The 22,529-nt window shown below is 41.7% G+C and overlaps 2 protein-coding genes across 7 annotated transcripts in view; one reads left to right on the forward strand and one right to left on the reverse strand.

Moving 5' to 3' along the window:
* The window catches only part of LIG3 (DNA ligase 3), a 28,113-nt gene extending 23,627 nt beyond the window's left edge, over positions 1 to 4,486 (forward strand). Inside the window, exon 20 of the mRNA XM_067537782.1 lies at positions 3,359 to 4,486. Within this exon, the coding sequence (XP_067393883.1) occupies positions 3,359 to 3,592 (234 nt within the window). The 3' untranslated portion in view covers positions 3,593 to 4,486. The remainder of the gene's footprint in view (positions 1 to 3,358) is intronic.
* A 2,206-nt stretch (positions 4,487 to 6,692) lies between these two features.
* Positions 6,693 to 22,529, reverse strand: part of RFFL (ring finger and FYVE like domain containing E3 ubiquitin protein ligase) — a 38,861-nt gene continuing 23,024 nt past the window's right edge. For 4 of the 6 annotated variants that reach the window (XM_067537775.1, XM_067537778.1, XM_067537777.1 and 1 more), the window contains exons 2-7: positions 22,175 to 22,365; positions 14,280 to 14,684; positions 11,773 to 11,856; positions 11,126 to 11,333; positions 9,345 to 9,368; positions 6,693 to 8,968 (exon numbers count right to left, since the gene is read on the reverse strand). In XM_067537775.1, the coding sequence (XP_067393876.1) occupies positions 8,778 to 8,968; positions 9,345 to 9,368; positions 11,126 to 11,333; positions 11,773 to 11,856; positions 14,280 to 14,684; positions 22,175 to 22,360 (1,098 nt within the window). In that variant the 5' untranslated portion in view covers positions 22,361 to 22,365 and the 3' untranslated portion in view covers positions 6,693 to 8,777. Of the gene's footprint in view, positions 8,969 to 9,344; positions 9,369 to 11,125; positions 11,334 to 11,772; positions 11,857 to 14,279; positions 14,685 to 15,583; positions 15,660 to 20,346; positions 20,424 to 22,174; positions 22,366 to 22,529 lie in introns of those variants that run through there. The other 2 variants (XM_067537779.1, XM_067537780.1) reach the window with 2 other exon arrangements.

The raw sequence follows: 22,529 nt of genomic DNA on the forward strand, positions 1-22,529 counted from the left end.
AGACTCCGTGCAGGCAGAACTGCTGCTCAGAGTGGCTGTTTGTTGTTGCAGAGGAGACCGGTTGGAGAGAGAACCAGCAGGTGAGCTGTGCACCCAGGAGGGTGCTAGCAGATCCACTTGTAGAAAAGCTAAAGGCTTCCCCAGCCACCCTCATAGAGCAGCACGTTAGCTAGTCATTAAAGACCGAAATGGAACCTGTTACGCAGACTGGATTTTTCTCTTGCAAAAGAGCTTGCTGAGAGGTTGTGCTGCAGCTGGGTTTGCAGGAAATTACTGAGCGGTTTCTGGTGGAGGATCTGGCATGCCCACGCACCACATCTAAGAGACTGGCAGTCTGCCTCTGCTCTCTGTCCTTGGCAGTGCAGTGATGACTCGATATTTGCCTACCGGATCGATTTTAAGCCAGTCTGAAAAACTGAGTCAAGGTGAAATGTTAAAGCAGAAAAGGTAGCAACAAGCGCATCAGTCTAGAAGACAGGCCGAGGCCTGCACTTCCTTTATCACTTCCTTTCACACTGAGTGGCTGAGATAATGGGTTTGTCATCCCAGAGCAGCTCAGTGGTGCCTCTCGTCTGGCACCCTGACCCCAACAGTGGGCTGTACTAGATGCTGTGATGGAAGGCGCGTCTACTGTTACTGCACCTGGTGGTTTGTGCAGTGCTGTGTATGGCAGCGATTTGGGGTGCAGAGGGGAGGAAATGTCTGTCCTCATCCCAGCTGGGGATCAGCTTATGTATGAAGCGTCTGAGCCATTCCAGTTTCTGCATTAACTAGTGTAACTGCTGCTTATGTAAATTTTATCATCACAGGGAGGAGGAAAGGACTGTAATAAGGTCACATGGCTAGATGGGGTAACAACGTGCTAGATGGGGTAAAAATCGACTGATCTTCAGCCTTCGCCATTAGCTGAGTGACCACCTCTAGAAAGGTGGGTCTGTAGACGGCAAGCGAGCGTGTTCTGGATCAGTTTGGAGCGCTCCATGCAGCGCACATGGTGCGGAAGAAAGCACAGACATCCATGAGAGATGTGGACAAACTGGCAGCTGAGGCTGGCAGAGGGGATAGTATGACAGGAGACACAGGCAGAGTGCAAAGGACCTCGCAGGTGAGGACAAGGAGCTTTCACATGACGTGGTAGATGAGGGGCTTTGCTGTGCTAATCTGCATTAAATCCGTCAGTCTTTGCAAGTGCAGCAGATCCTGTTGCGGTGCTGGCGCTGCTGAGCAATTCATGGAAGGTCTGAGTTTTGAGTGTGCGAGAGAACTATTGTAGCCTTTGCATGGAGAGACGTGGCAAAGCCAATACTGTGCTTTGTCTGAGCTGTGGGTGGGGTGCAGGCCGAGGGGCAGGGAAAACAGTGGGAGCAGTTCCTGGGTTTGTGGAGGCTCAAACACTCCTGGAGTATTTTTCCTGGTGTGAATAGCAAGTGTGAACTCCCAGGGCTGCTGTGCTGCACTAGATAAACTGAGAAACATCCGCTTCCAAAGTCACTGGGCATCTCCGCAGCAGGTGTTTTGGTCACTGGGCCACAAGAGCAGCAGGCTAGAGGTAGCACTGGGGCCTAATACAGTGGCCCGTTACCTCTTGGCAAGGTACTTAGCGATAGAAGTACAGTTCAGTTGCAGCGGCCGACACCCACAGGAGTGTGTGACAGATCCCATTGCAGATGGATTAACTGAAGCCCAAAGGCAGTGAGGGATTTTATTAAGGTAAGACAGCTGTAGCCTATCGGACTAGCCTGCTTGCTTACACATGTATACCTTTCCTTAGATTTGAGTAATGTTTGTTATAATAGTCATAGATTCAGATGAAAGCATTAGCTGTAATGCAAGGTACCTTACAGGCCACATCCTATATGAAAGCTAAGGCAGTTAGCATACATATGTTTGGGACCTTGGGCCCAGATAAGTAATGATGAGTTAAAGGATAAGATATAGATGGCTATAACCTTTACCCTAGATAAGTCAGGAGGCATCAAGACGGGGGGCTGTCTCCGTTTATGCACCGAGTAAACTTCGGATACACCACAGAACCCACAAAAGGCCAGAAATAACACAGGTGAGAAGTGAACCATCTGAAAAGGATGTGGATATGTCATAATACACACAAACCTGCCAGCCTATAGAATAAATAAGTGTACCCTAATTTGGGGGTGAAGAATTCAAGTTTGAACTTAAGAGGACCCATGTTCTTCAGGGTCTAAGAAGGAGCAAATCATGTTACTTGGGGCGATTGTCAGCTACTCCTTCTAGAAACTTCTTTTAGTTAGTGAGTTAAGAAGATCTTTTGTTTTATACTTAGTATTATTTGTAGTGTTAGTCTCAGCATTGCCTCGCTCTCATCCCTCTGCTCAAGAGTTGAGGAACTGGACATCTCTCTCAACCAGGTCATCAGGGAAGGGTGAGAGTATATTAATCCAAAGCATACCGTATAAATCTACGTATCACGTGTCTTTAGAATAAGACTGTAATTCTATCCATTTGATTATTCATTTTCTTTTAATCAATCAATTGTCGATCAGTTTCTTAATAAAAGCTTAAAAAAATTACACAGATTCAGCTATAAAACTCTTCTGGAGCCTGATTCTGGGACTAGAAACTTACCTTCTGATCAGATCAATTGGCGAGCCTATAACCTCATTCAAATGACTAAACACCCAGAAATCAGGCAACAGCCTCTGAACTGGGATTAGAACAAGATCCTCTTGGTTTGCAACCCCTTGTCTGATCTCATTAGGTCACAGGACTGTACTTGAGGAGCTTGTGCTTGGAACCTGCTGAATACTTGAAAAGAACTGAGATTGGGGCACTGGAGAGCATTTGTTCAGTCTGTCCATGTCCGCTCGGGTGTCCTGCTGGGTTCTTAGCAGATGTTGCTGCAGGTAGAGGGGGTAAGGTCCACTCGCCTTGTAAACCCTACCTACAGCACCACTTGCTGATCCATCACCAGGTGGCTCAGAAGAGTTGACACCTGTCATGTCCTGCTGCAGCTTTCACGCTGTACAGTGGTAGCATAGAAGTTAGGCCCCGTGCTTCCTATTCATGTCTGCATTCGGGGGGCATCTTGCTTCCTCAGCATGCTCCATGTCCACCTCCTGCTGGGGCGAGCCCCTGTGAATTGGAGGTCCCAGTTGAAACAACACTGAGAACATTTTCAGCATTGAAAAAAGTCTGTCCCCAAAACTTTTATTAAAGGTGCATCATTTGTGTTGCAGTCGTGCCCCATTGTGCTGGGTGCTGTACGGCATGAGACAGTCCATGCCTAAAGAGCTCTTCATCTAGTAAAGCTCCCAGGCCACTCTAGTCTCCGTCCCACTCTTTTGCCTCACCATCTTTTTATTTTTCCTACCATTTGCAGACGCTGCTGGACATATTTACAGGGGTGAAGCTGTATCTACCATCCTCCGTGAAAGACTTCAGCAAAATCCGCCGGTACTTTGTGGCGTATGACGGAGACCTTGTGCAAGAGTTTGACACTGCCTCAGCAACCCATGTAATAGGGGACATTGATGAGAACCTGGGAGCCAAGCGTGTCTCTCCTGATTGGATCTGGGAGTGTATCCGGAAACGGAGGCTAGTAACCCCCTGTTAAATTCAAGGCAGCTGCCTGGCCCAATACTGCTGTACTCTAGGAAGGAACTTCCTAAGTGAAGAGCAGAGACTAGGCAGGTGGAAGAAATGCTGAGACCCTTTGCGTTTCTGTCCACATTTGTCAAATGCCCGTAGTTCCTCAAAGCTGGGTTCTAAGAGCCCTAGCAACCACTTTGATTTTTATCCGTGCCAACTGGAATGAATTCAGAGCTCACTGACAGATGGCACTATTGGAATCCATTCTCTTTCTGCCCATCCTTTAAACCAATCCATTCCATCTAGGTGCTGGGTTCATCGCTTTTGTTTTAAAGGTTGGGTATTTTTATAAATAAAAACTACACTGTCTTGTCCTTTCCAATAATGACAGACATTCCTCTCAGGCTATTCTGTATCTGAACAGAAGACAAACCCAGGCTGTGTGTATAACTGTCTGTAGACCTATTACCAGTATGAACGTGCTGCACTACTATAATTCAAACAGAGGAAGGCTAGTCTAAACACTCAACCATTTATAGTACTTGGTATTTTCGCCTCTGTTTTGAGACTGTTGCTGGCTGAACTGTTTTAATAATCAAAGCTGTAGCTCAGCATCCAGAAACCAGGTAGACAGTTTCATTTTCCAGTTGTCACAAATAACCTTTTCATTAAGGGTTTGTGTCACCAAGATATTCTTTTGTCACACCCAGCATGCTGAAGTCAAAGGTTAGTGAAGAGCTAATTCTCTTTTTAGTGTCTCCTGGAATTCATAGTTTATAAAGCCAGAAGGGATTATTTTAACCATCAGTCTGATCTCTAACACCACACCACAGGACTTCTCTGAATTAATTTGAACTACAGCAGATCTTCATGGGGGGGGAACCCTAATCATGATCTTAAAAGGGCCAGCAATGGAAAATCCACCACAACCCTGGATAAGTTGTTCCAATGGTTAATTACCCTCACTGTTAAATATTTGACTCGTTTCCAGTCTGAGTTTGTCTAACTTCCACTTCCAGGCAGTGGAACCTTGTTTGCTTTTGGCTGCTAGATTGAAGAGCCTCTTATCAAATGTTTGTTCCTCCTGTAGGTACTTAGACTGATCAAGTCATCCCTTAATCTTCTCTTTAAGCTAAACTGATACTCCAATACACAGAATGTTTTTCAGTCTTTTCCCATTCTTGGGGCTCTTCTCTGAACCCTCTAATTTATCAAACTCCTTCTTGAATTGGGGATATCAGGACTGGACACTGTTCCAGTAGTCCCACCTTGTATAACAAGAAGCCTCCACACTCTCCTCCCAACCATCAGTTCTGGTCACATTACCTATAGCTCCTGTAAAGCAGAGCAATTTGGATCCTGTGGGAGCAGTGAATGCACCATTTGGTTTCTCCATCATAGCAGGATAGTGAGGTCTTTAGCCAAGGGAAGGACACTCAGAACCCATTATTTGGACTGGACTGTTTCACACATGACAGCACTCAAACAAGGTACCATAAGGAAAATTGTATGTATTGTCTCTGAAGATTTCACTAGGCATATTATAAAGAAAACAGGGTGGAAGCATGTAAATGCTGTGGGATGTTCATTTTACAATTTGATTCTCAAGATGGTGCCTCTAATTTAGATTTTTCCCTTCTAGTACAAAGCAAAGATCTCTAGGTTGTTGGTGTCTAGGAATGTTACTTTAATCCACACTTAATAGGATGCTTGGATTTGCTGTTTCTACCTCAATGAGGCAGTATTCACACAACTCTATAGTATAGCTCTGTTGTATGTGGACTGTACAATACCACACTGCTTCTCTAAACATCTAATGGATCTGATTTTCAGGTGATGAGTATTCTCAGCTCTAGGGCACAAAGTAATTCTGTAAACCTCTGCCAAAACATGTTAACCTTGCTCAGGAATTCTAAGATATAGGATTCTTTCTATTCCAACAGACTTCTTGGAATCAATTTAATAAGCTGCTCAAAACAATTTCAGACATTTTGATGGTGTGGCATCTTGCAGTGTTTTTATTTGAATGTTTGTGCTCACTTTAAGTTTTAGGATGTATAATGGTTGGCTTTTTGCCAGTATTTACAAATATGTAATATGAAAATGGCAAAAGACTGATCAAGATGTTAAGTGTCCAAGTCCCATGGACTTCAGTGGCAGTTGATGGTACTCAGCATCTTGCGGAATTAGACCCTCAAAGCAAGGGGCTTGCTATAACTATGTTAAAATGTACTCTTGTGAATTGAGTATTCATCTTTTCTTCCTCAGACTTTTGAAGAATAGCTTTAAAGGGGGGTATGGGGGTGGCTGGTGAGGAATTTACATTATTCAGGTTCTTATTCAATACCACAGTGCTGTGGTATTGAAGAACCTACAGCCCTGAATTCTATTTTTGTTTCATGCTTATCCTTACCTTTTTAAATTTCAAAAGCATTAGTAAGAAACTTCTCTGCCCATCCCTCTCCCCTGCTCCTAAAAAGAAATTCAGAAAATTTAAGTAGTTGGATAAATCATGTTTTAACTTTATTATAAAATTATAAAGCAGCACTCTGTACCAAAAGTAGTTGTTTAACTATCACAACTAGTATGTAAAGAATTTAATAGAAGCCATTTCAAGTAGAACATTAGCTTTCAAAAATTTGAACAAATGTACATCAAGCACTTAAGTATTTTCATACAGTATATTCCTTTGGATTATGAACCAGTTTCCTCTAGATCTTTTAAAATTTCACTTTAAAAGAAATTCTCAGTCACCCCCACAGCAAAGAATCAATTTTTGCAATGGGAAAACTTCACTACAAAACTAGGAAAGCAAAGTGCAAGTGTCAGGTGCATGTGTACATCTGTCTTAAAATCATCCCTATAGAGACTGACCTGTACAGTAGCCTTTCTGCTATAGAATGTAGGCTGAAGAATCTTAGAGCATAACTTACTCACTCAATAGGGAAATAGTCTTCCACCAGCCAAGCCCCCTGTCCTGAGGTTATTGCTGAATATGATTAGCTGCATTATTTTTCACAGTGAATTTGATTGATCAGGGGTTCATAAGTTGAGCCCATACCTAGCGATTCTTAGACAACCTCTTCCCATTCATGATTGAACATCTCACTGTTAACTCTACTTGCTTATCAGGAAAATATCAATATAATGTAGCCACTACCAACAAGGGCATATCAGCACCCCTCTGTTTAGGAAGGTCTGTGCTAGGTTTTGAGCCCGAGATTAGAAAACACATTTCAGAATGTCCAGAACTAGCTGCTCCCTTAACATGAAATGAAGAGAAACACCAGCAAGAAGGGGAAAGGACAAAGATCAGGGTGGGCAAACTTACTGATCCACCTGAGATCCCTTCCACACTGGGCAGAATCCTCTAGCCCCACCACCCTATCCCCCTCAGCTGGTAGGTGGAGAAGAGGGGGCACACAGAGAGGGCTCTGCAAGCTGCACTTTAACTGTAAGAGCCACATACCGCTCACAAGCCCCTTTGGCCACCCTTGACATAGAGGCATGAGATTAAGCTAAGCACCTGTCTTTCCCCTAGGGGAATCACCACCAAAAAAAAGCATCGCTAATATACAGGTGCTATCAATCTCAGTGCAGATGTAAAGCTTCCTTTATCTATATATGAATAATACTTATCTAGAAGGAAGTTGGTTCACTCTTTTCCATAAGACCAACCCCCCCATACATTTCTTGGAGCAGATGCATTACTACTGTTGTACAGCACTGTTAAATAGTTGCGAAGATTACCTAAATTTGCAGTTACTTAGATTACCATCTGTTACCACAAGCGTGCATAGGTATATCAATAGAGGCTGCTGCTTTAAGTACATATGTAGGGCTGCTGTGACTGGAATGTCCACTCATCTTAGAGTAGCCCTATATATTTTTTATATAGCTGCTGCTCCTGGCACAATACCATACAGGAATGCACACACTGATTCACTCCAAATACTGATGCACTCACTCTAATAATGAAAGAACTCAAGATACAGATCATCGTGTAAGACCTACAACCAGGTGAAAAACAATCTGAAGCAAATGTTAAGCCTTAAAAATGGCTCCAGTAGCCTTTTGAGATAAGGTAAGACACTAGTGTAACTATAATATAGCTGGGAAAAAAAATCTTAAAGCATAATAGGATGATTCTGAAATGTAATTTTTCTGGCAGTTAAAAATGGAGTATTTCCATGATACCTTGTAAAACTCACTTTTTCCCACACTCCATAGGGGGGAAAAATGCAAGTTATACTATGGCTCCAGCAGGACTTTCTAAATCAGTTACATAGGAATTGCTTGTGTACCCTGCATGCAAAGCCCCAGCCTGTGGTCCTATAAAAAAGAATGACCAGGGAACGGCAAATAGTGAAAGGGAAGGAGATACACACTACCTAATGCTGGGTAAGTGTCAAGAGGAGGCTCTATGCCCTAAACCATTTCACTGCCTCTTACCTTTCAAAGGAAAAGAATGTATCTTTAATAGTATGAAGTCCTGCCTCCTTTCCCTATTAATCTGTAGCAATAGTGAATGTTTCACCATGATCACACTGGGCTGGGATTAAATTAATCCTGAATATGAAAAAGCTAAAAGCACCAGGAGAAAAGTTCAGCTGGGCTTGCAAGCATAAAGAACTTGAGATTAAAATAAAGTTACACAAACAAAACAAAAAAAAAAAGGCAGGAGGGGAGGGAACGGAACCCAGCCCCAAGAGATTTTTGTTCCCTGAAAATAAAAATACCAGTGGATGAAACAGATCAAATTAAAGAGGGAATCAGAATGGGAGAATTCAGTAGTAGCAAAACAAAAGATGTCATGTGCCAAAACCTCAGTCCACCTTTTTTATTATTGGGGAGGAAATAACAAGCCCCAGACTCTGGTGTTAGTTTTAGAAAGCCAAGTGATTATTTGTCCCCATCATCAGTTGAGCAAGGTAGCCCAGAAAGCAGGCTGTTAATTATTTCTGTGTCTGCCAGCAGTGGGCTCCAGGAGTGAGGCACTGCAGTGTAAAGCACTGTGGTGTGAAGCGCACAGCCAGCCAAAGGCTAGAAGGAGATCAATTCCCCAAACTTCCTTCTTTCCTCATCTCACCTATGAACTTCAGGTTTCTTGGGAGGTCGCACATGCCAGTCTCTGACCTAGTTCTAGAGATTCAGACCATCTCTAATAGCAGATGAGGTTATAAGGCAACACTGGTTTTCCTCATGCTCTCTCAGGACTTAAAGACGTGGACAGCTCTGATCACATACTGCCTGCAGATGGGACACTCACTCATACGCTTTCCACACTTGGTGCAGGTGACCATGTGGCCACATTCTAACAAGACACAGTCAATGGGTGAGTCCATGCAGATTTTGCAGAGATTCTCTTCAGTGCCCGGGAGCCCAGCCCTGCCTGAGGAAACTGAAGACAAAAAGGGTTTTACATATTACATTTCAGGAAATGACATCATGGCGTTAGGACAGGGGGGCAGTGTTATCTAATACACATACATTTTATTAGGGGCTTCAACACTGCATATCAAATTATATATAATTATGTGAGACTACAGTTAAGAAGCTCCGTCTTTTCATAATAGTGTACAGAGCACTACTGGAGACTTGGAAACAATCCTGGGCCTGCATCAATACCAATGGGGGACAGTTTGCCTGATCAGGTGGGAAGGAAGAGCTGAAATTTTTGCTTATAACAAAAGACCCCCCTCTATAAGAACACAACAGCAACAACTAGCCTTAAGAATCTTGGGGTGAGACTGTTGAACAAACGACAGACAACTTACCCTTTTGATCATCCGTGTCAGAAACTGCAATATAAAAAGGGGGAAGTTGCATTACATAGGGGGACTATGGGTAAGCGAATAGATTGTCTTCAAGTACAGTTAATTTAAGACCTTAGAAAACTAAATGACTAAATTATTTCTGTTTGTTATAAAAAGACATCACAAATTCCAGTTTTTGTGGTTTTACACAATTTCTCTATTTTTAATGTTTTTCTCACCCTGTTGTGGTGTGAAAGATTTCCACAAGAGGGAAACTGAGTGACTATATGCGAAGTGCTTGTCTAAAGCATAAAGTAAACAGTGAGAAAAAATAATCTTGCCCTTTAGTTATAATGATTTTACTTTAATGATAGTAGGTGGTGATCAAAACCAAACACAGCTCCAAACCTGAAAATTAAAGGGCTAAAATGAGATTCTGTTCCTAAATGATTCTCAACAATTGGCATAGTGCGTTTCCATGTTTATCTCCTCTCAAACTTCCACAACAAATTGTCTCAATTTAAAAGTAAATAAATGTTTTTCTAACTGCTGGACCTGAAACTCAACCTGAGTTCTGAGAGTTAAGCTGGGTTGTTTACTTGTTGCAAGTCACCACCAGGAACAAAGATCTGCACAGCGAATTCGGCTCTCAGTGACACCTATATTTATTACTCAACTGTCTTCCAATTGCCCCTCAATGATAACCTCTGGAGACTGCTGGCAATAGGTATTCATGAGTGCTTCTTGTTGGAACTTAATCAACAGTTCTGGTGATGGTGCACAAGAACTAGGTTGTAGCTCAGTCTGCCACAGCAATGTCAGCTCTGACAGGGCTAACACGCAGGAAAAATCTTGTTTTGTCATTAGTCAACTATTCTCACTCTCAATACACAGTGGAGAAGTCACTTTCTTGAGTTGAACCACACTAACAAAGCTCTTAATGTAGATAAACACATGCAATGGTAAACCACAGTTAGGGGTGGAACGTTACATCAAATGTTAGTAAATAGAGGTTTCATGGTACAAACACAAAGCAATGAAAAAATATTTCCATCAATGATCAAAACGTACACATTGGCAAAGTAGGATAGTGCTGCTTAGAACTTGAGTTTGATTTAAGGATATTTAGATATTTTGACATATGATATTGACAATTTGTGCTTTAACATTTTGAATCTAAACATCTACTGTCATTAAATAATTCCCCATGCTATCATGCAACTGTGAATATTTAAATTGATAAAAATCTAAATGAAATGCTTAAAAACAAGCTATTTTATCATTTCAGTAGATAATATAATCAAAGTCTGCCAAGCCAATTATATGCAGTGTTGTTGCCATGTTCGCCCCAGGGTATGAGATAGACGGGGGAGGTAATATCTTTTATCAGACCAGCTTCTGTTGATGTGAGAGACAAGCTTTCGAGCTTACAAAGAGCTCTTCTTCAGGCTGAAAGTTTGTCTCACCAACAGAAGCCGGTCCAATAAAAGATGTCTCTCTAATACCTGGGGGCAAACACAGCTTATCCCTATGCAGTAGTGTTGTTGCTAAGCCTAACGATAGTTTAACAGCATTCACTCTAAGCAAGGCAACAATATGTCATTTAGCACGAGGCCTTCTGTCTGTTCTGACTTGCAAAGGACAGAGGAAGAAACTTTTGGAGGCGACATTCAAAAAGAGTGAAGGAAGGAAGAATGAGAAGAGAAAGGAAACCCTAGCCCCTGCTACTGCTGATGCCAAAGCTGAGAGTTGAGAGAGATAGTTAGTGAGCCAGGCAAACTGACAGAGTTCCTCCATCATACCCAGATGTTGAAGGTCTTTCTCTTTATAAAGACGGGTCACCCTCTCCATCAGCTCCCACTTCTCACAGCAGCCTTTATAGTTGACAAAATTGCGAGCAAGGATTTCCTTCAGCTGTCGCACAGAGAGCGCATCAATGTCTCCAACACTTGTTAGGTCAGAAAGAGAGGCCCTCCGTCCCTGCACCAGGTTATCCTCCGAGTCAACAGACTGAAATGGAGCAAAGACAGACTAACGTATAAGCTCATGGTGTGATGACAGAATTCAAAGCAGCTTTTCTTAGGTTTACTAGCAGGAACTCATTCATGCAGGCGAACGATCTTTCATCCCTCCATATTGTAACAGGTACCTTCAACCCATGAATCCCTCCAGTTATAAGGAACACAAGATCCTTCTAGGAGGATGATAAAAGCAACTCCTATTATGAAGTTACATTATAATGTCCTCTGTTATGGAGGACATTTGTATTAAGTGACACCAGGTTCTCTGCATATATGGTCTTCCTGCAGCTGTATTCTGAACTGTTCTTCTGCTACACTGTGCAGTATCCTTTGTAGGGGCAATTCTGCATTGGCTGGGTGATGGACAAGATAATCCTAATAAGAATCCTTCCATTTCTACTGTTTGATTTTAGGGGGGACACACAAACCTGTGTCTCCTCCTCTGTTGGTGCTTCAGCTGCATTCTCAATTCCTGTCATATCGTCTTGGTTCGGAGGCACATGTCCATTTGCCTAGAAGAGGAAATACAACTTTCACCAACAGTGAATCTCCCTACATACCCAGAGGGGAAATAGGTTTGACAGCAGAGCATGCACTGTACCGTGGAAGTAGGAAACTCATTACAAGACAAACTGAGCCATAGGTAAGCTTCCTATCCACACTCCTGAAGCTTAAACAAGTAAAACTCAATTGGACACTTTAGTGTTACATGTGCCCCTTTCAGGTCCCACCTTATTATATACTGAGCCCTTTTAGAATACTTGATGTACAATATACCCCCACATGTTGTTCTTGTGGGGCATACAAGTCTGGACTGGGAGGAGACAGATGGTATAGAGACTCAAAATGGAGTTGCACAAAGCCACCGGATAATCATGATGTCAAGTCCTGACATTGCTTTGCAATCTTTCATTGTGAGGTGGCATCAATATGTGATAAGTCACGACAGCACAATCACTACAACGTGTCAAGAATTTGTGCTGTGTTGCTCATTGTGAGACCACTTCATGGCGCTCTTCAAGACTGCTCAGTTCAGTTACTCAATGAGCGTAACGGCACAGTGCTCTGATTGTTGCTGGGTTTCGGATATTCTGTTGGAGATGCTAAGTGAGGGATTGGTTGCTTCTCTCCGCCAGCTCCCCCAGAGCAGTGTTCAAGTTTGGGGGAAGCGCCACTTCAAGCTGCTCTGGAGTTTACAGCTTCCCTAGAGCAGAGCACTGTGTGGGCAGGTAGGGGTGAGAAACTGCAATGGGAAAAGGTGGAGCAACAATGGCAGCTGGAGAGGAGGGAGGATATAAGTTTTGAGCACTGGATGGGGTGAAAGGAACTGAGCTGTAACCCCAGCTCATATCAATTCCCCATCTGTAGCTTTGGGCATGTATTTATTCTCTCCTCCTCAGTTTGCGTTCTAGTAAAAATGGAGAGAATGTTCCTCTACTACTTAGGGGAGCTGGGATTAGTTATCTGTAAAACATTAGGAGCATGAAAAGCATTTTAAGAGCCAATATTACTGAGAATTCCCATATGGTGACTGGATGAAACAGGAGTCAAGCCAGGAGCTGAAATTTGCTGGAGAAAACTTAGAACATAAGTATTTCCAAACATGAGCTACCACAAAAGCAGTAAAAAGGCCCTTCTAATTATACATGTGAAAGATGTCTTCAAGTATAACCACTTTTAAACAAGATACCTTGCCTCATGATACACCTACAGAGAAACTAAGAGGTGCATTTTCCAAGCTGGCCCAGGGAGAACTAAGCCCACCAGGAAGGCCCAGAGTAGATGTTAAACATTAAATATTTGTCTAAACGAACACTCAGTTCATGGGAAGCTGGGGTGTAAATCTACCTCGCACTAGTGTACATGCACTGAGTATCTGTACGGACCCTGCTGCCATGCACTCAAAATTCCAGTGTGCACTTTGATCTTTGCCCCTTTGAAACGGGAGTAGATTAAAGCACACGAGGGAACTTTTAGTGTGTGGCAGACTAATGTAAGGTAAATTTACACCCCAGCTTGCTGTGAACTTAGTGTTTGTATAGATAAGCCTTAAGAAAACATTCCACAGCAGTCAGTAGAAAGACTACTAACAAAGCTAGGCAATATAAATAATCAGATTACAAATTTCCTCTGAAAGAGTCCAGCTGGACAGTTTCTGGCAGTGTCCATGCTAGGGACTAATAACTTGGCCTCAGTCAAAGCATTCCTGCAGACCCAAATCAGTAGATGATCAGACCCCAGGAGCCTCCTCAGCCATCTTCTCCCATTCACCTCCCCCTCTGTTTCAACTCCAATATAACTTTGAAATTTTGGTTGCCTCCTGGCACAAGAAATAAGGAAATACAGAATGAGGATATAACATTTTAACCGCTGCTTGTAGTTGTCAGTATGATGTCAATATCCTAGCTAGAAAGGGAAGTAAAATATGCTTTAGCATCAGTACAGATATCAAATAGCCGTATGATTTATTGGTCACAGGGATATCCAGTGCTGATGTAAGTGTGGAACACACAGCAACGATCAGACCACCTTACCAGTGACTGAAGTATCCAATAGATCCAACCCAGTGACAAGGAAATACACAAGTTAGAATGGAAACGTAAAGACTTCCTTTAATTTCTGAATTGTTCTGCAGCAAAGTCTAAGGTCCTTATTCAAACACTGACGTCAATGGGAGTTTACCTAAGCAAGGACCTCAGCATTTGGCCCACCTGAATTTGCTTTGTTATGGACAGAGGTGAGCAGATGCCTAATACGCAGCTGAAGCACTTTGTCATTTATGGTTATGCAAGTACTCGTTATGCACTGATCTTTAATAAAGGAAGATATATGCAGAACTTTGATTGGAAAAACACAAACAATGTCTCAATAATTAACCTGACAATGAGGGGGAATGAGTACACGAAAGGTACTTCTAACTGGAGACTGGTTGTACCTGTTGATGTTCCTGAGTTACTGAACTAGAGATGGGGTCTGCAGACACGGGAGAGGCATCATGTGAGGTAGAAGACGTTGTGCTGGTGTGCGGCAGAATCGTGAAGCTTTGCTGTCCAGAGGTGCCAGCTGGAGGGATTCGTATTCGTATTCTATCGTCCTGGGTAATTACAGGCTGCTGGCCAAGAATCAGAAACACCAGCTCTTCCTTTTCACGGCACATCTCTGAGGAAACCTCGTGGAGTGCCAGATAGTCTCGTAGATCCTTCACCTTCATCTTTATCAACTCTTCCCGCTGAAAGGCTGTGGCTTGGAACCGCTGACAGAGATGGCAGAGAAGGGGACTGCTTGCAGGCTGGCTTGAACAGGAAGTGCAGAAATTCTTTTTACAGTCAAAGCACATGTGCTGCTCAAACAGAAAAGGGGGAGAAAAAAGACACAAGCTCAGATATTTTAGCCGCAAAGGTTGAGAGTGATTATAGAAGAATGGTATGTGGGTTAACACAACACAGACGTGGAAGATAATATAAATTGTAGTCCACGTCCAAGACAAATCAAAGCCTTATTTACGAAAGATATGTCAAGCACACAATGTGTGCAGTTGACTGAAAGAAAATTAACAAACAGAAGCATTTCTGATATGTGATAGGAGTCACACAGTTCTTATAAAAGAAATAAGATAAATTGTTTTACACAAATCACAAACATGTTTTTAAACAATAATGAATTCCACCACAACTGCAAGTTTTCAATAGTTTATTCTGAACCCACCCGTCCAGTTAAATCACAGATGGAATACAATAGATCTATCTATCCTATCTATACTGTCCAAAGTAAATCAGATCTATCTGTGTGCTGGTTTTAAAATTTAAACAGACAGCATGCATAAATTATCTACTGGGGGGCCCCTCCACCCAGACAAAAAGGAAACAAGAATAAGTTTTACAACAGCGGACAGTTTTTCAAAAATAATGCAGCTTGTATTTAGGCATCAAAATAAGTAGCCAGAAGCCCAGCATACTAGCAACAAGTTAAGTGCTAAGTTCTTGAGAATCTGGCCTTCATTGTCACAAGAGCTGCTGGATGCTGAGCATTTTAGAAAATCTGAGCTCTTCTGAGAGTCTGAGGCATCTAAATAGATGATAATTTTTAAGTTCTATTGCTTCATATCTAAGTTTTTCTACTACCCTCAGCATCCTGGACACAGGGGCTTGCTTTTCAGGGTTCTGAACACTTGCTGCTCCTGCTGACTTCAGCTGGAACTGAATTGCTCAGCACTTCTGAAAGTCAGGTTAGAGCACTTACTTAAAAGGATCATCATCATAACAGTCCCTTCAGTTCTTCCTCCCTCCTGACTTTTTTTTTTTCCAGTGTAAGGATGGATTCAGTGCTAGTAAAAGGTGACAAACCAACAATACTTGGGGCAATTCCCATCTCTATAAAATAGGTACAGCATACGTACATGTACAAAATTTTTGTCCCCTCCTAAGTCAGGCAGAGTGCCTCAACCTTGCTCTGGAGGGTCCACCTCTAGAGTGTGACTAAGCAAAGGGATTCGGTACTTTGCTTTCTCCTGAGACTACCATTTATGACGGAGATTTTTGTGTTGGGCTCAATGATCCACTGGCAGTTGGACTGAGACCAAACTTCTTTCACATAGAAAATTATCTGATAGCTGATTGGTGGCCTATCACTACAAACCTGGACTGGATTTGTACTCTATTACTAATCCCCGATTCCCACATCCATTTAGTCACTGGCTTTCTTTGTCTCACTAATTTATTTTCAATTCACTATAAATTTGCACTGCTCTCCACGCTCTAGAGCTATGCAGTAAGGAATCAAAAGTAGGACTTGGAAGCAAGAGATGTAATCTCCTAAACCAAGGTCATCAATCTTTTTTATTTTATGAATTATTTATGATGAATGAGAAAATTTTCAACTCTGCTGTTCAAAGAGAACAGATTTATAGAGTCATGCTTTTGAGTCAGCTCTTCTAAAACTGGTATGCAGGGTGTGGTTTGTTAGCTTGATCTGTTCAGACTTCTTCCTCTCATGGATAATGTCTTGAGAGGTAGAAATACTACACTCACTGACATAAGCTCCCTCTCAACCTAGATCACTGCTTACCCATGTCACCCTACTGAAGGATAAATATCCAGCTGAATCGCTGACCAGTGACATCTGTGGGACTTCTGCTAGTGTTCTGGAACTTCATAAATGACCTGTTGATGGGGCTCGATGGAAAGATACAAAATCTCCTTGCATAAACATTTATAGACCAGAATCATCTCCATCCCTTTATAACCTCAGGATAGAAAAAGGAGCAATGGTCTCAAGTTGCAGGGCGGGAGGTCTAGGTTGGACATTAGGAAAAAGTTTTTCACTAGGAGGGTGGTGAAGCACTGGAATGGGTTACCTAGGGAGGTGGTGGAATCTCCATCCTTAGAGGTTTTTAAGCTGAGGCTTGACAAAGCCCTGGCTGGGATGATATAGCTGAGGTTAGTCCTGCTTTGAGCAGGGGGTTGGACTGGATGACCTCCTGAGGTCCCTTCCAACTCTAATATTCTATGATTCTATCACAACTAGTACAAAATATAAATCTAGTCTCAAGATTCCTATTAACCAAAGCACACAATTCATCTCAGGAGAAGATTGCTCCTATGCAAGACAAAAGAAATTCAAGTCCATTAAGAACAAGATGAGTTGCTGGCACAAAGGTGTGTCTCTGCTTACTGTCCAGCTTAAAGAGTCCCACCCCAGTTGTTAATGTAAAATGTTACTGCTTGGCTGTCGGACTTGTTGGACACAGGATTCCTGAAGGAATCTAGTCAATGTAACAAACGTCCAGTGCAAAGTCAGGGACTGTTGTCTGTGCCCAGACTAGACTAATGGAGCAAACACTGTTTGCCAAGAATCAGTTTTATCATCCTACAGTGTGCTCATCACAGGGGCATCTGGATACATTACACAAATATTAATGGAGAATGTCGATTGTGGCCAATACTTTCCCTCTTCCAATTAGCCATCAGAGAAGATAAGAGAGAAAATACAATTCTTTAGTTTAGAACAGGGGTAGGCCAAATACGGCCCACGGGCCGGATCAAGCCTGTCTGACACATTGGCCAGAAGGTGCTCATGAAGCCGCCTGCTTCCAGCCCGGTCCCAGTGCGCAGCCGCCTGCTTCCTGCCTGGTCTCGAAGTAGCAGCACTCTGAGAACTCAGTTTTTGCAAAAATTATTTTATTACGTGCGCTGCAGTGGAGGGGGTAGAATTCCTAAGATGAGCTTTGGATAACTGTGTACTCGGTTAATTGTTATTAAGTGTAATTACTTTGTTGTGGCAAGAACATAATGGGGTCTTTATACAATAGATGGTGAGGTAATTTCATTAATATAGTAGAAATGTGCGGCCCGCAACAACTTACCAAAATTCGTGGAATGGCCCCTTTGCTAAAATTATTGCCCACCCCTGGTTTAGCAGCATCTGACAGTCGTTTCTGAAAAAACGAGCCTTTCGCCATGCTCTAAAATCTGCCAAACTGGCTCTGAAGGATCAATACAAGCATCACATTCCACAGCTGAGGATGCTTCGCTGAGAACGTCCCTGTGTTTAACACTCAAGAGTGAATAGGTGTTTGGATACCACAATGGTGAGCATGGTACAAGAGATACATCATCTAATTTATCTCAGCAAGGGATCAGCAGCAATAACATTGTCACAGTTCAGGGTAACTGAACCTGTATTCCCCCTCCATGGTCCCTCAAGGCACCTGCTTTAGGTTCCCAGCTCCCTCAGTGATCATCTCTCTTGGGCGGACACTCACATCTCTCTCCCTCCCAACCAGAGTTTTCTAGGCTGCACAGTTCTCTGCCTACACTGAGTTCCCAAGCAAATCAGACTGCCTCTATACAGGACAGTGTCTGTGCTTTGCTTTCTCTCTGAAAGCTCTGAACAGCTGTAACTGCCAATAGTTACAAGCTACCGCACAGTTCTTTCTAAGCAAGCACGTTTATTTTTAAGATGAAAGCATTAGAGAAAATATATTAAAAACAATAAAATTACCTATATAAATCCTAAAAAGCTTAGCAGATAGCAGCCCCTAACTCCAACAAGGGCTTTAGTAGGAGTCAGTCCTTCAAACACCACAAAGGGTTTTCTTCTGTGGTTACAAGTACATAACAGCCTTAACTCAGAACCAGAACAACCAGTCTTTCTTTTACACAGCTTGGTCCTTTGATCCATGCATTATATAACAGGTGATCAGTAGACAAAGGCCCACACCTCAGGGCATAGCTTCAAAGGGTAGGGTTTTTGCATAACTGGAAGTGGAGAATTTGCGTTCACTTCTCCATAGATACTTCTCAGACATTCCACTTCACATTTATTGTCCCAAAAGTCCATTCTTGTGTGGCACATATTGCTTAATATAGTCCTTTGATCATCCAGGCCTTGCATCACATCTCCCCCAGTAGAGAAGTTACATACAGTCCCGTCCCAGAATAATACATAACCTCTCTTTTTAAACAATGGACTCCAAATATACTTAAATGTAATTCAGCACATTTTTTTCAAAGATATTGAAGAAAATTGCCATATCTGTCACAAACACCTCAGCTAATCTCCAGCTATCAGAATGATGCACAGAGACTGGTGAAAATAAAAACACCACAAATATGTCCCTGGTATATCAAATGACCAGTAGCAAGTAACTTCAAAAAAATCATTTTGCCCTCCTGGATTTGAGCATCAATTATTTAATTACACATAGAAGGAGAGTAAATATTTGATGCCTCCTATTACATATGTTCACTACAAACTTCTAATGTATTTGTTGAACAGTGACGTATATTTGGACAGAAAGGGTGTTATTAAAGAGAATATCACCACCAAAACAGCTACTTTAAAAATGGAGACAATGTATTAAACCATGCCATTGGGTGAGTCATTATTCAGTCCACATTTAAGATGATGCCCAGTATGCCTAATCCAAAGTCCTGTGGTCACAAAACCATAGGTTGGTTATACAACAATGTAATATTTTAATCAAAACACTGCCCAAAATTTGATGTTTGACAGCACAATGTAAATTGTGAAAGGTTCAGTTTGCACTAATAGCTAGGGTGGAGATTCTAGAATTTCTGTTTAATTCACTCAGCTCATCATTTTGTTGAATCAATGCGAACATTCAAGCTTTAACTAGAGTTACTGTTTTATATCTTATACCTGAGCTTGCCAGGAGCTCTTCCAGTAAATATGCTACAGAGAAAATGGTCTTCCTGAAAATGTCAGTCAATGTCTGAGACACTTAAAAAATAATCTTTGGCAGGGGGCAGGGTAGGAGGACGTAAGGAGAACTTGACCTCATCCCAAAAAATATCTGGCATACCTTGCTAATAGCAGAGAAAAATCAGCAAAGCTGGACTTAAATTAATGATCATCCTGAAAACAGGAAGCCAGAATCAGAAGTTAACTTGGAGCATAGAGGGAAAAACAAGATTGTTTTCACTACCTAAAACAATGTATCATCCTTTAAATATGCTTCAACGATTATATAAAGGCATCTTTTTAGAAACAATAGAAAATTTCCATATTTACCTCATTGCAAAATCATCTTCCCTGTTCCCTACCCTGCTCCTTTTAACAAGTATCTGAATTTTCCAAACTATATTTCTTGAGAGGTCAACGTTCTTACTGAATCTCACTTTTAGCATATTGGGCTTGATTTAAATATTAATTGCATAACACAGCTCAAGGTAACTGCTTCAGCCATCCTGGGATAAGATACAGGTTTTCTGTGATCCTGTTGCAGAAGAATCAGATTTCAATATGTCCTTTAATTCATTTCCCTGATGGTGGCCTAAAGTGGCATCACCTTAGACTATCCTGTAACGTTAATGACATGTTGGTAAACAAATGAGTAACCAATATAACCCTTAGGACACTATACGCTTGTTGGTTTTATTTAGAAGCACACATCTGAGTAAATTATGGAACAGGTGGGTAGTCTGAAGTCTTGCTTTAAAGACTAAGTAACTCAAGAAGTGTGAATCAATAAACAGTTCTACCTTCAATGAACTTGACACCAACTCTGTGGGATGCTACTGATGACTCAAGTAGTAGGCCATCACTTTCAGGATGGATTCTATTAAAATACACATTTTAAAAAAATCAGGGTTACATTATTTTTGTATTAGATTTTTGCAAAGAGATCAAGTTTTTATTACCACCAATATTGTACCACACTTGGGACTGTGGCAGCCTCTATAGCATTCATATCTTTCACTGTGCTGACAAAAATAATCTATTCCTCACCTTTTATTCACCACTGTGAAAGAGAGTCAAAGTTTGATTCTGAATAATTCTTTTGCCATGTATTCTGTAGACAGAGAGGCTCTTTTATAGGGGACAGTATTTAGAGGATGCCTAGTGCAGTGGTACATACTATTATACACACACAAACTGCCTACTTTCAGAACAAAGTTCTGAGTACACATATGTGCCTGAAACCTGTTTGAGAGAAAAATGTATTTCCAAAATTTTAATCTTTAGAATAGTTTCTTAAGCAATGTAAGAGTCTCACAATACAACACAATACAAAAAATACATATCTATGTTGTGTCTAGGGGCAGGCAGGTAAAGCAGCTTTATCAAGAGTTATCGTCTCCCAGACACGACAGCATCCAAACATGGCTAAAAATGAAAAGTCCAATTCTACGAATTTCCTAGTCCGAAATTTCCAATGCCTAAAAAGGGATAAAGCCAAAAACTAATTTGACTCCTTAGCAGTTATGGAGTTTACTGTAGGTTTTATAACTCCTTCTGAAGACAGTTTCATGAAGGAGTACCTTAAAATCGAGCTTTTTAAAAGTTTAATTTATCCAGGTCAAATGCCTCCATTTTTTATTCATCACCTTACTTCTGAAAACATGGTACAGATCAGATACTGGCTGAGCCATGGGGTGTGGATTCTAACCAGCTCCTAAACACTTACAGGAAGCACTCAGGGAACCTCCCTGTTTAAATCATTTCCCTGGCCAGAGGCTACTGATTAATCTTGAATCCCATGACACTAATGGTTTTGGCAGCTACAATGCACAAGGCTCAATTACACAAAACAGAATAACAATTAAAAAAAAAAAAAAGATTGTGTTTCTTTTAGTGAGAGCTTCAGGAATGAATGCTAAACTGGTAGGTAATTCACTCCCTGCAAGTCATGGCTTTTTAGCTGAAGACTAATGTTTTAAAGAGTTGGCCCTCTTTTCATTGTAAGCATGATGGATTTTGCTTACTGACATCTGCTTCTCAAAGGGACACACCTTCAAACCTAGTCAATTTGAAAATAATGAATTATGGTGATTTCAGGTACTACACCTGTGATTTTGCAGTGACATTTGCCTGTTTTTAAAATGTTTTCTTCTCCCCTATTACTGGGTGAAAGACACACAAGAACACCAGGGAAAACAGATTATACAACATGAAGTGCTGTCAAGCGCACAAAATAAACAATCTACAAATGAACTCAGTAATTCTAGGTGATAACCTCAATAACAGTAGGCAACACTTTATTAAGTTGGTATCCCTTTAACTGAGTACAAGTAGCTTGCTCTCCTTTATCAAAGGATCTAGTACAGCCAAGAATACTGTGCCTTAACCATTAAAATGCAGGTTATTTTCAACTGTGCCAGATAATTGTGAAAGTGACTAAGAAATAAAGAAGCAAAGCGAGTTGTCCTTTGTTATACCTTATGTCCCTAAATCAATGGCCTCCTTTGGTTGTGTGTTTTGCAGGCTCTTGAAACTGACTCTCTGTAAATCAATTATCTGGGAGTCAGATTGTGTATTTGAGTCAAACCAAAAGAGGTGCCCAAATCAGTGGCTAAGTTCACCACTTACCTTCCTGGAGGAATTTTCAAAGTGCATCCCACATGCCTTGCAGTTCTGTTCAGAACCTGTAGGAGAAGGGTAGGAGCTGTAACCTGGGTTGGAATACGCCTGGGGTCTGACACCCTGCTGTGGCCGCTGCTGTATGTCCTCAGGTTGTCCATCCAGACAAAACCAGTTACAACAGGTTGCCCACATAGTAACTAAAAGGGTGAGAAAAAACACAAGTTAAACAGCACACTGGAGGCCAGCAGACCACATATTTGCTACCAAAGTGAGGGCCAGGCATGAAGTGAATGTTTACGCTTCTTCATTAACTAAGCTACTTGCTGTCAAGTAGCAGGGGGATTGGATCTTTTTTCTTAGT

This window comes from Emydura macquarii, unplaced genomic scaffold (assembly GCF_026122565.2).
Source record: "Emydura macquarii macquarii isolate MOO-44397 ecotype Brisbane River unplaced genomic scaffold, CSIRO-AGI_Emac_v2 contig_450, whole genome shotgun sequence".
In the NCBI taxonomy this organism is placed as follows: domain Eukaryota; kingdom Metazoa; phylum Chordata; order Testudines; family Chelidae; genus Emydura; species Emydura macquarii.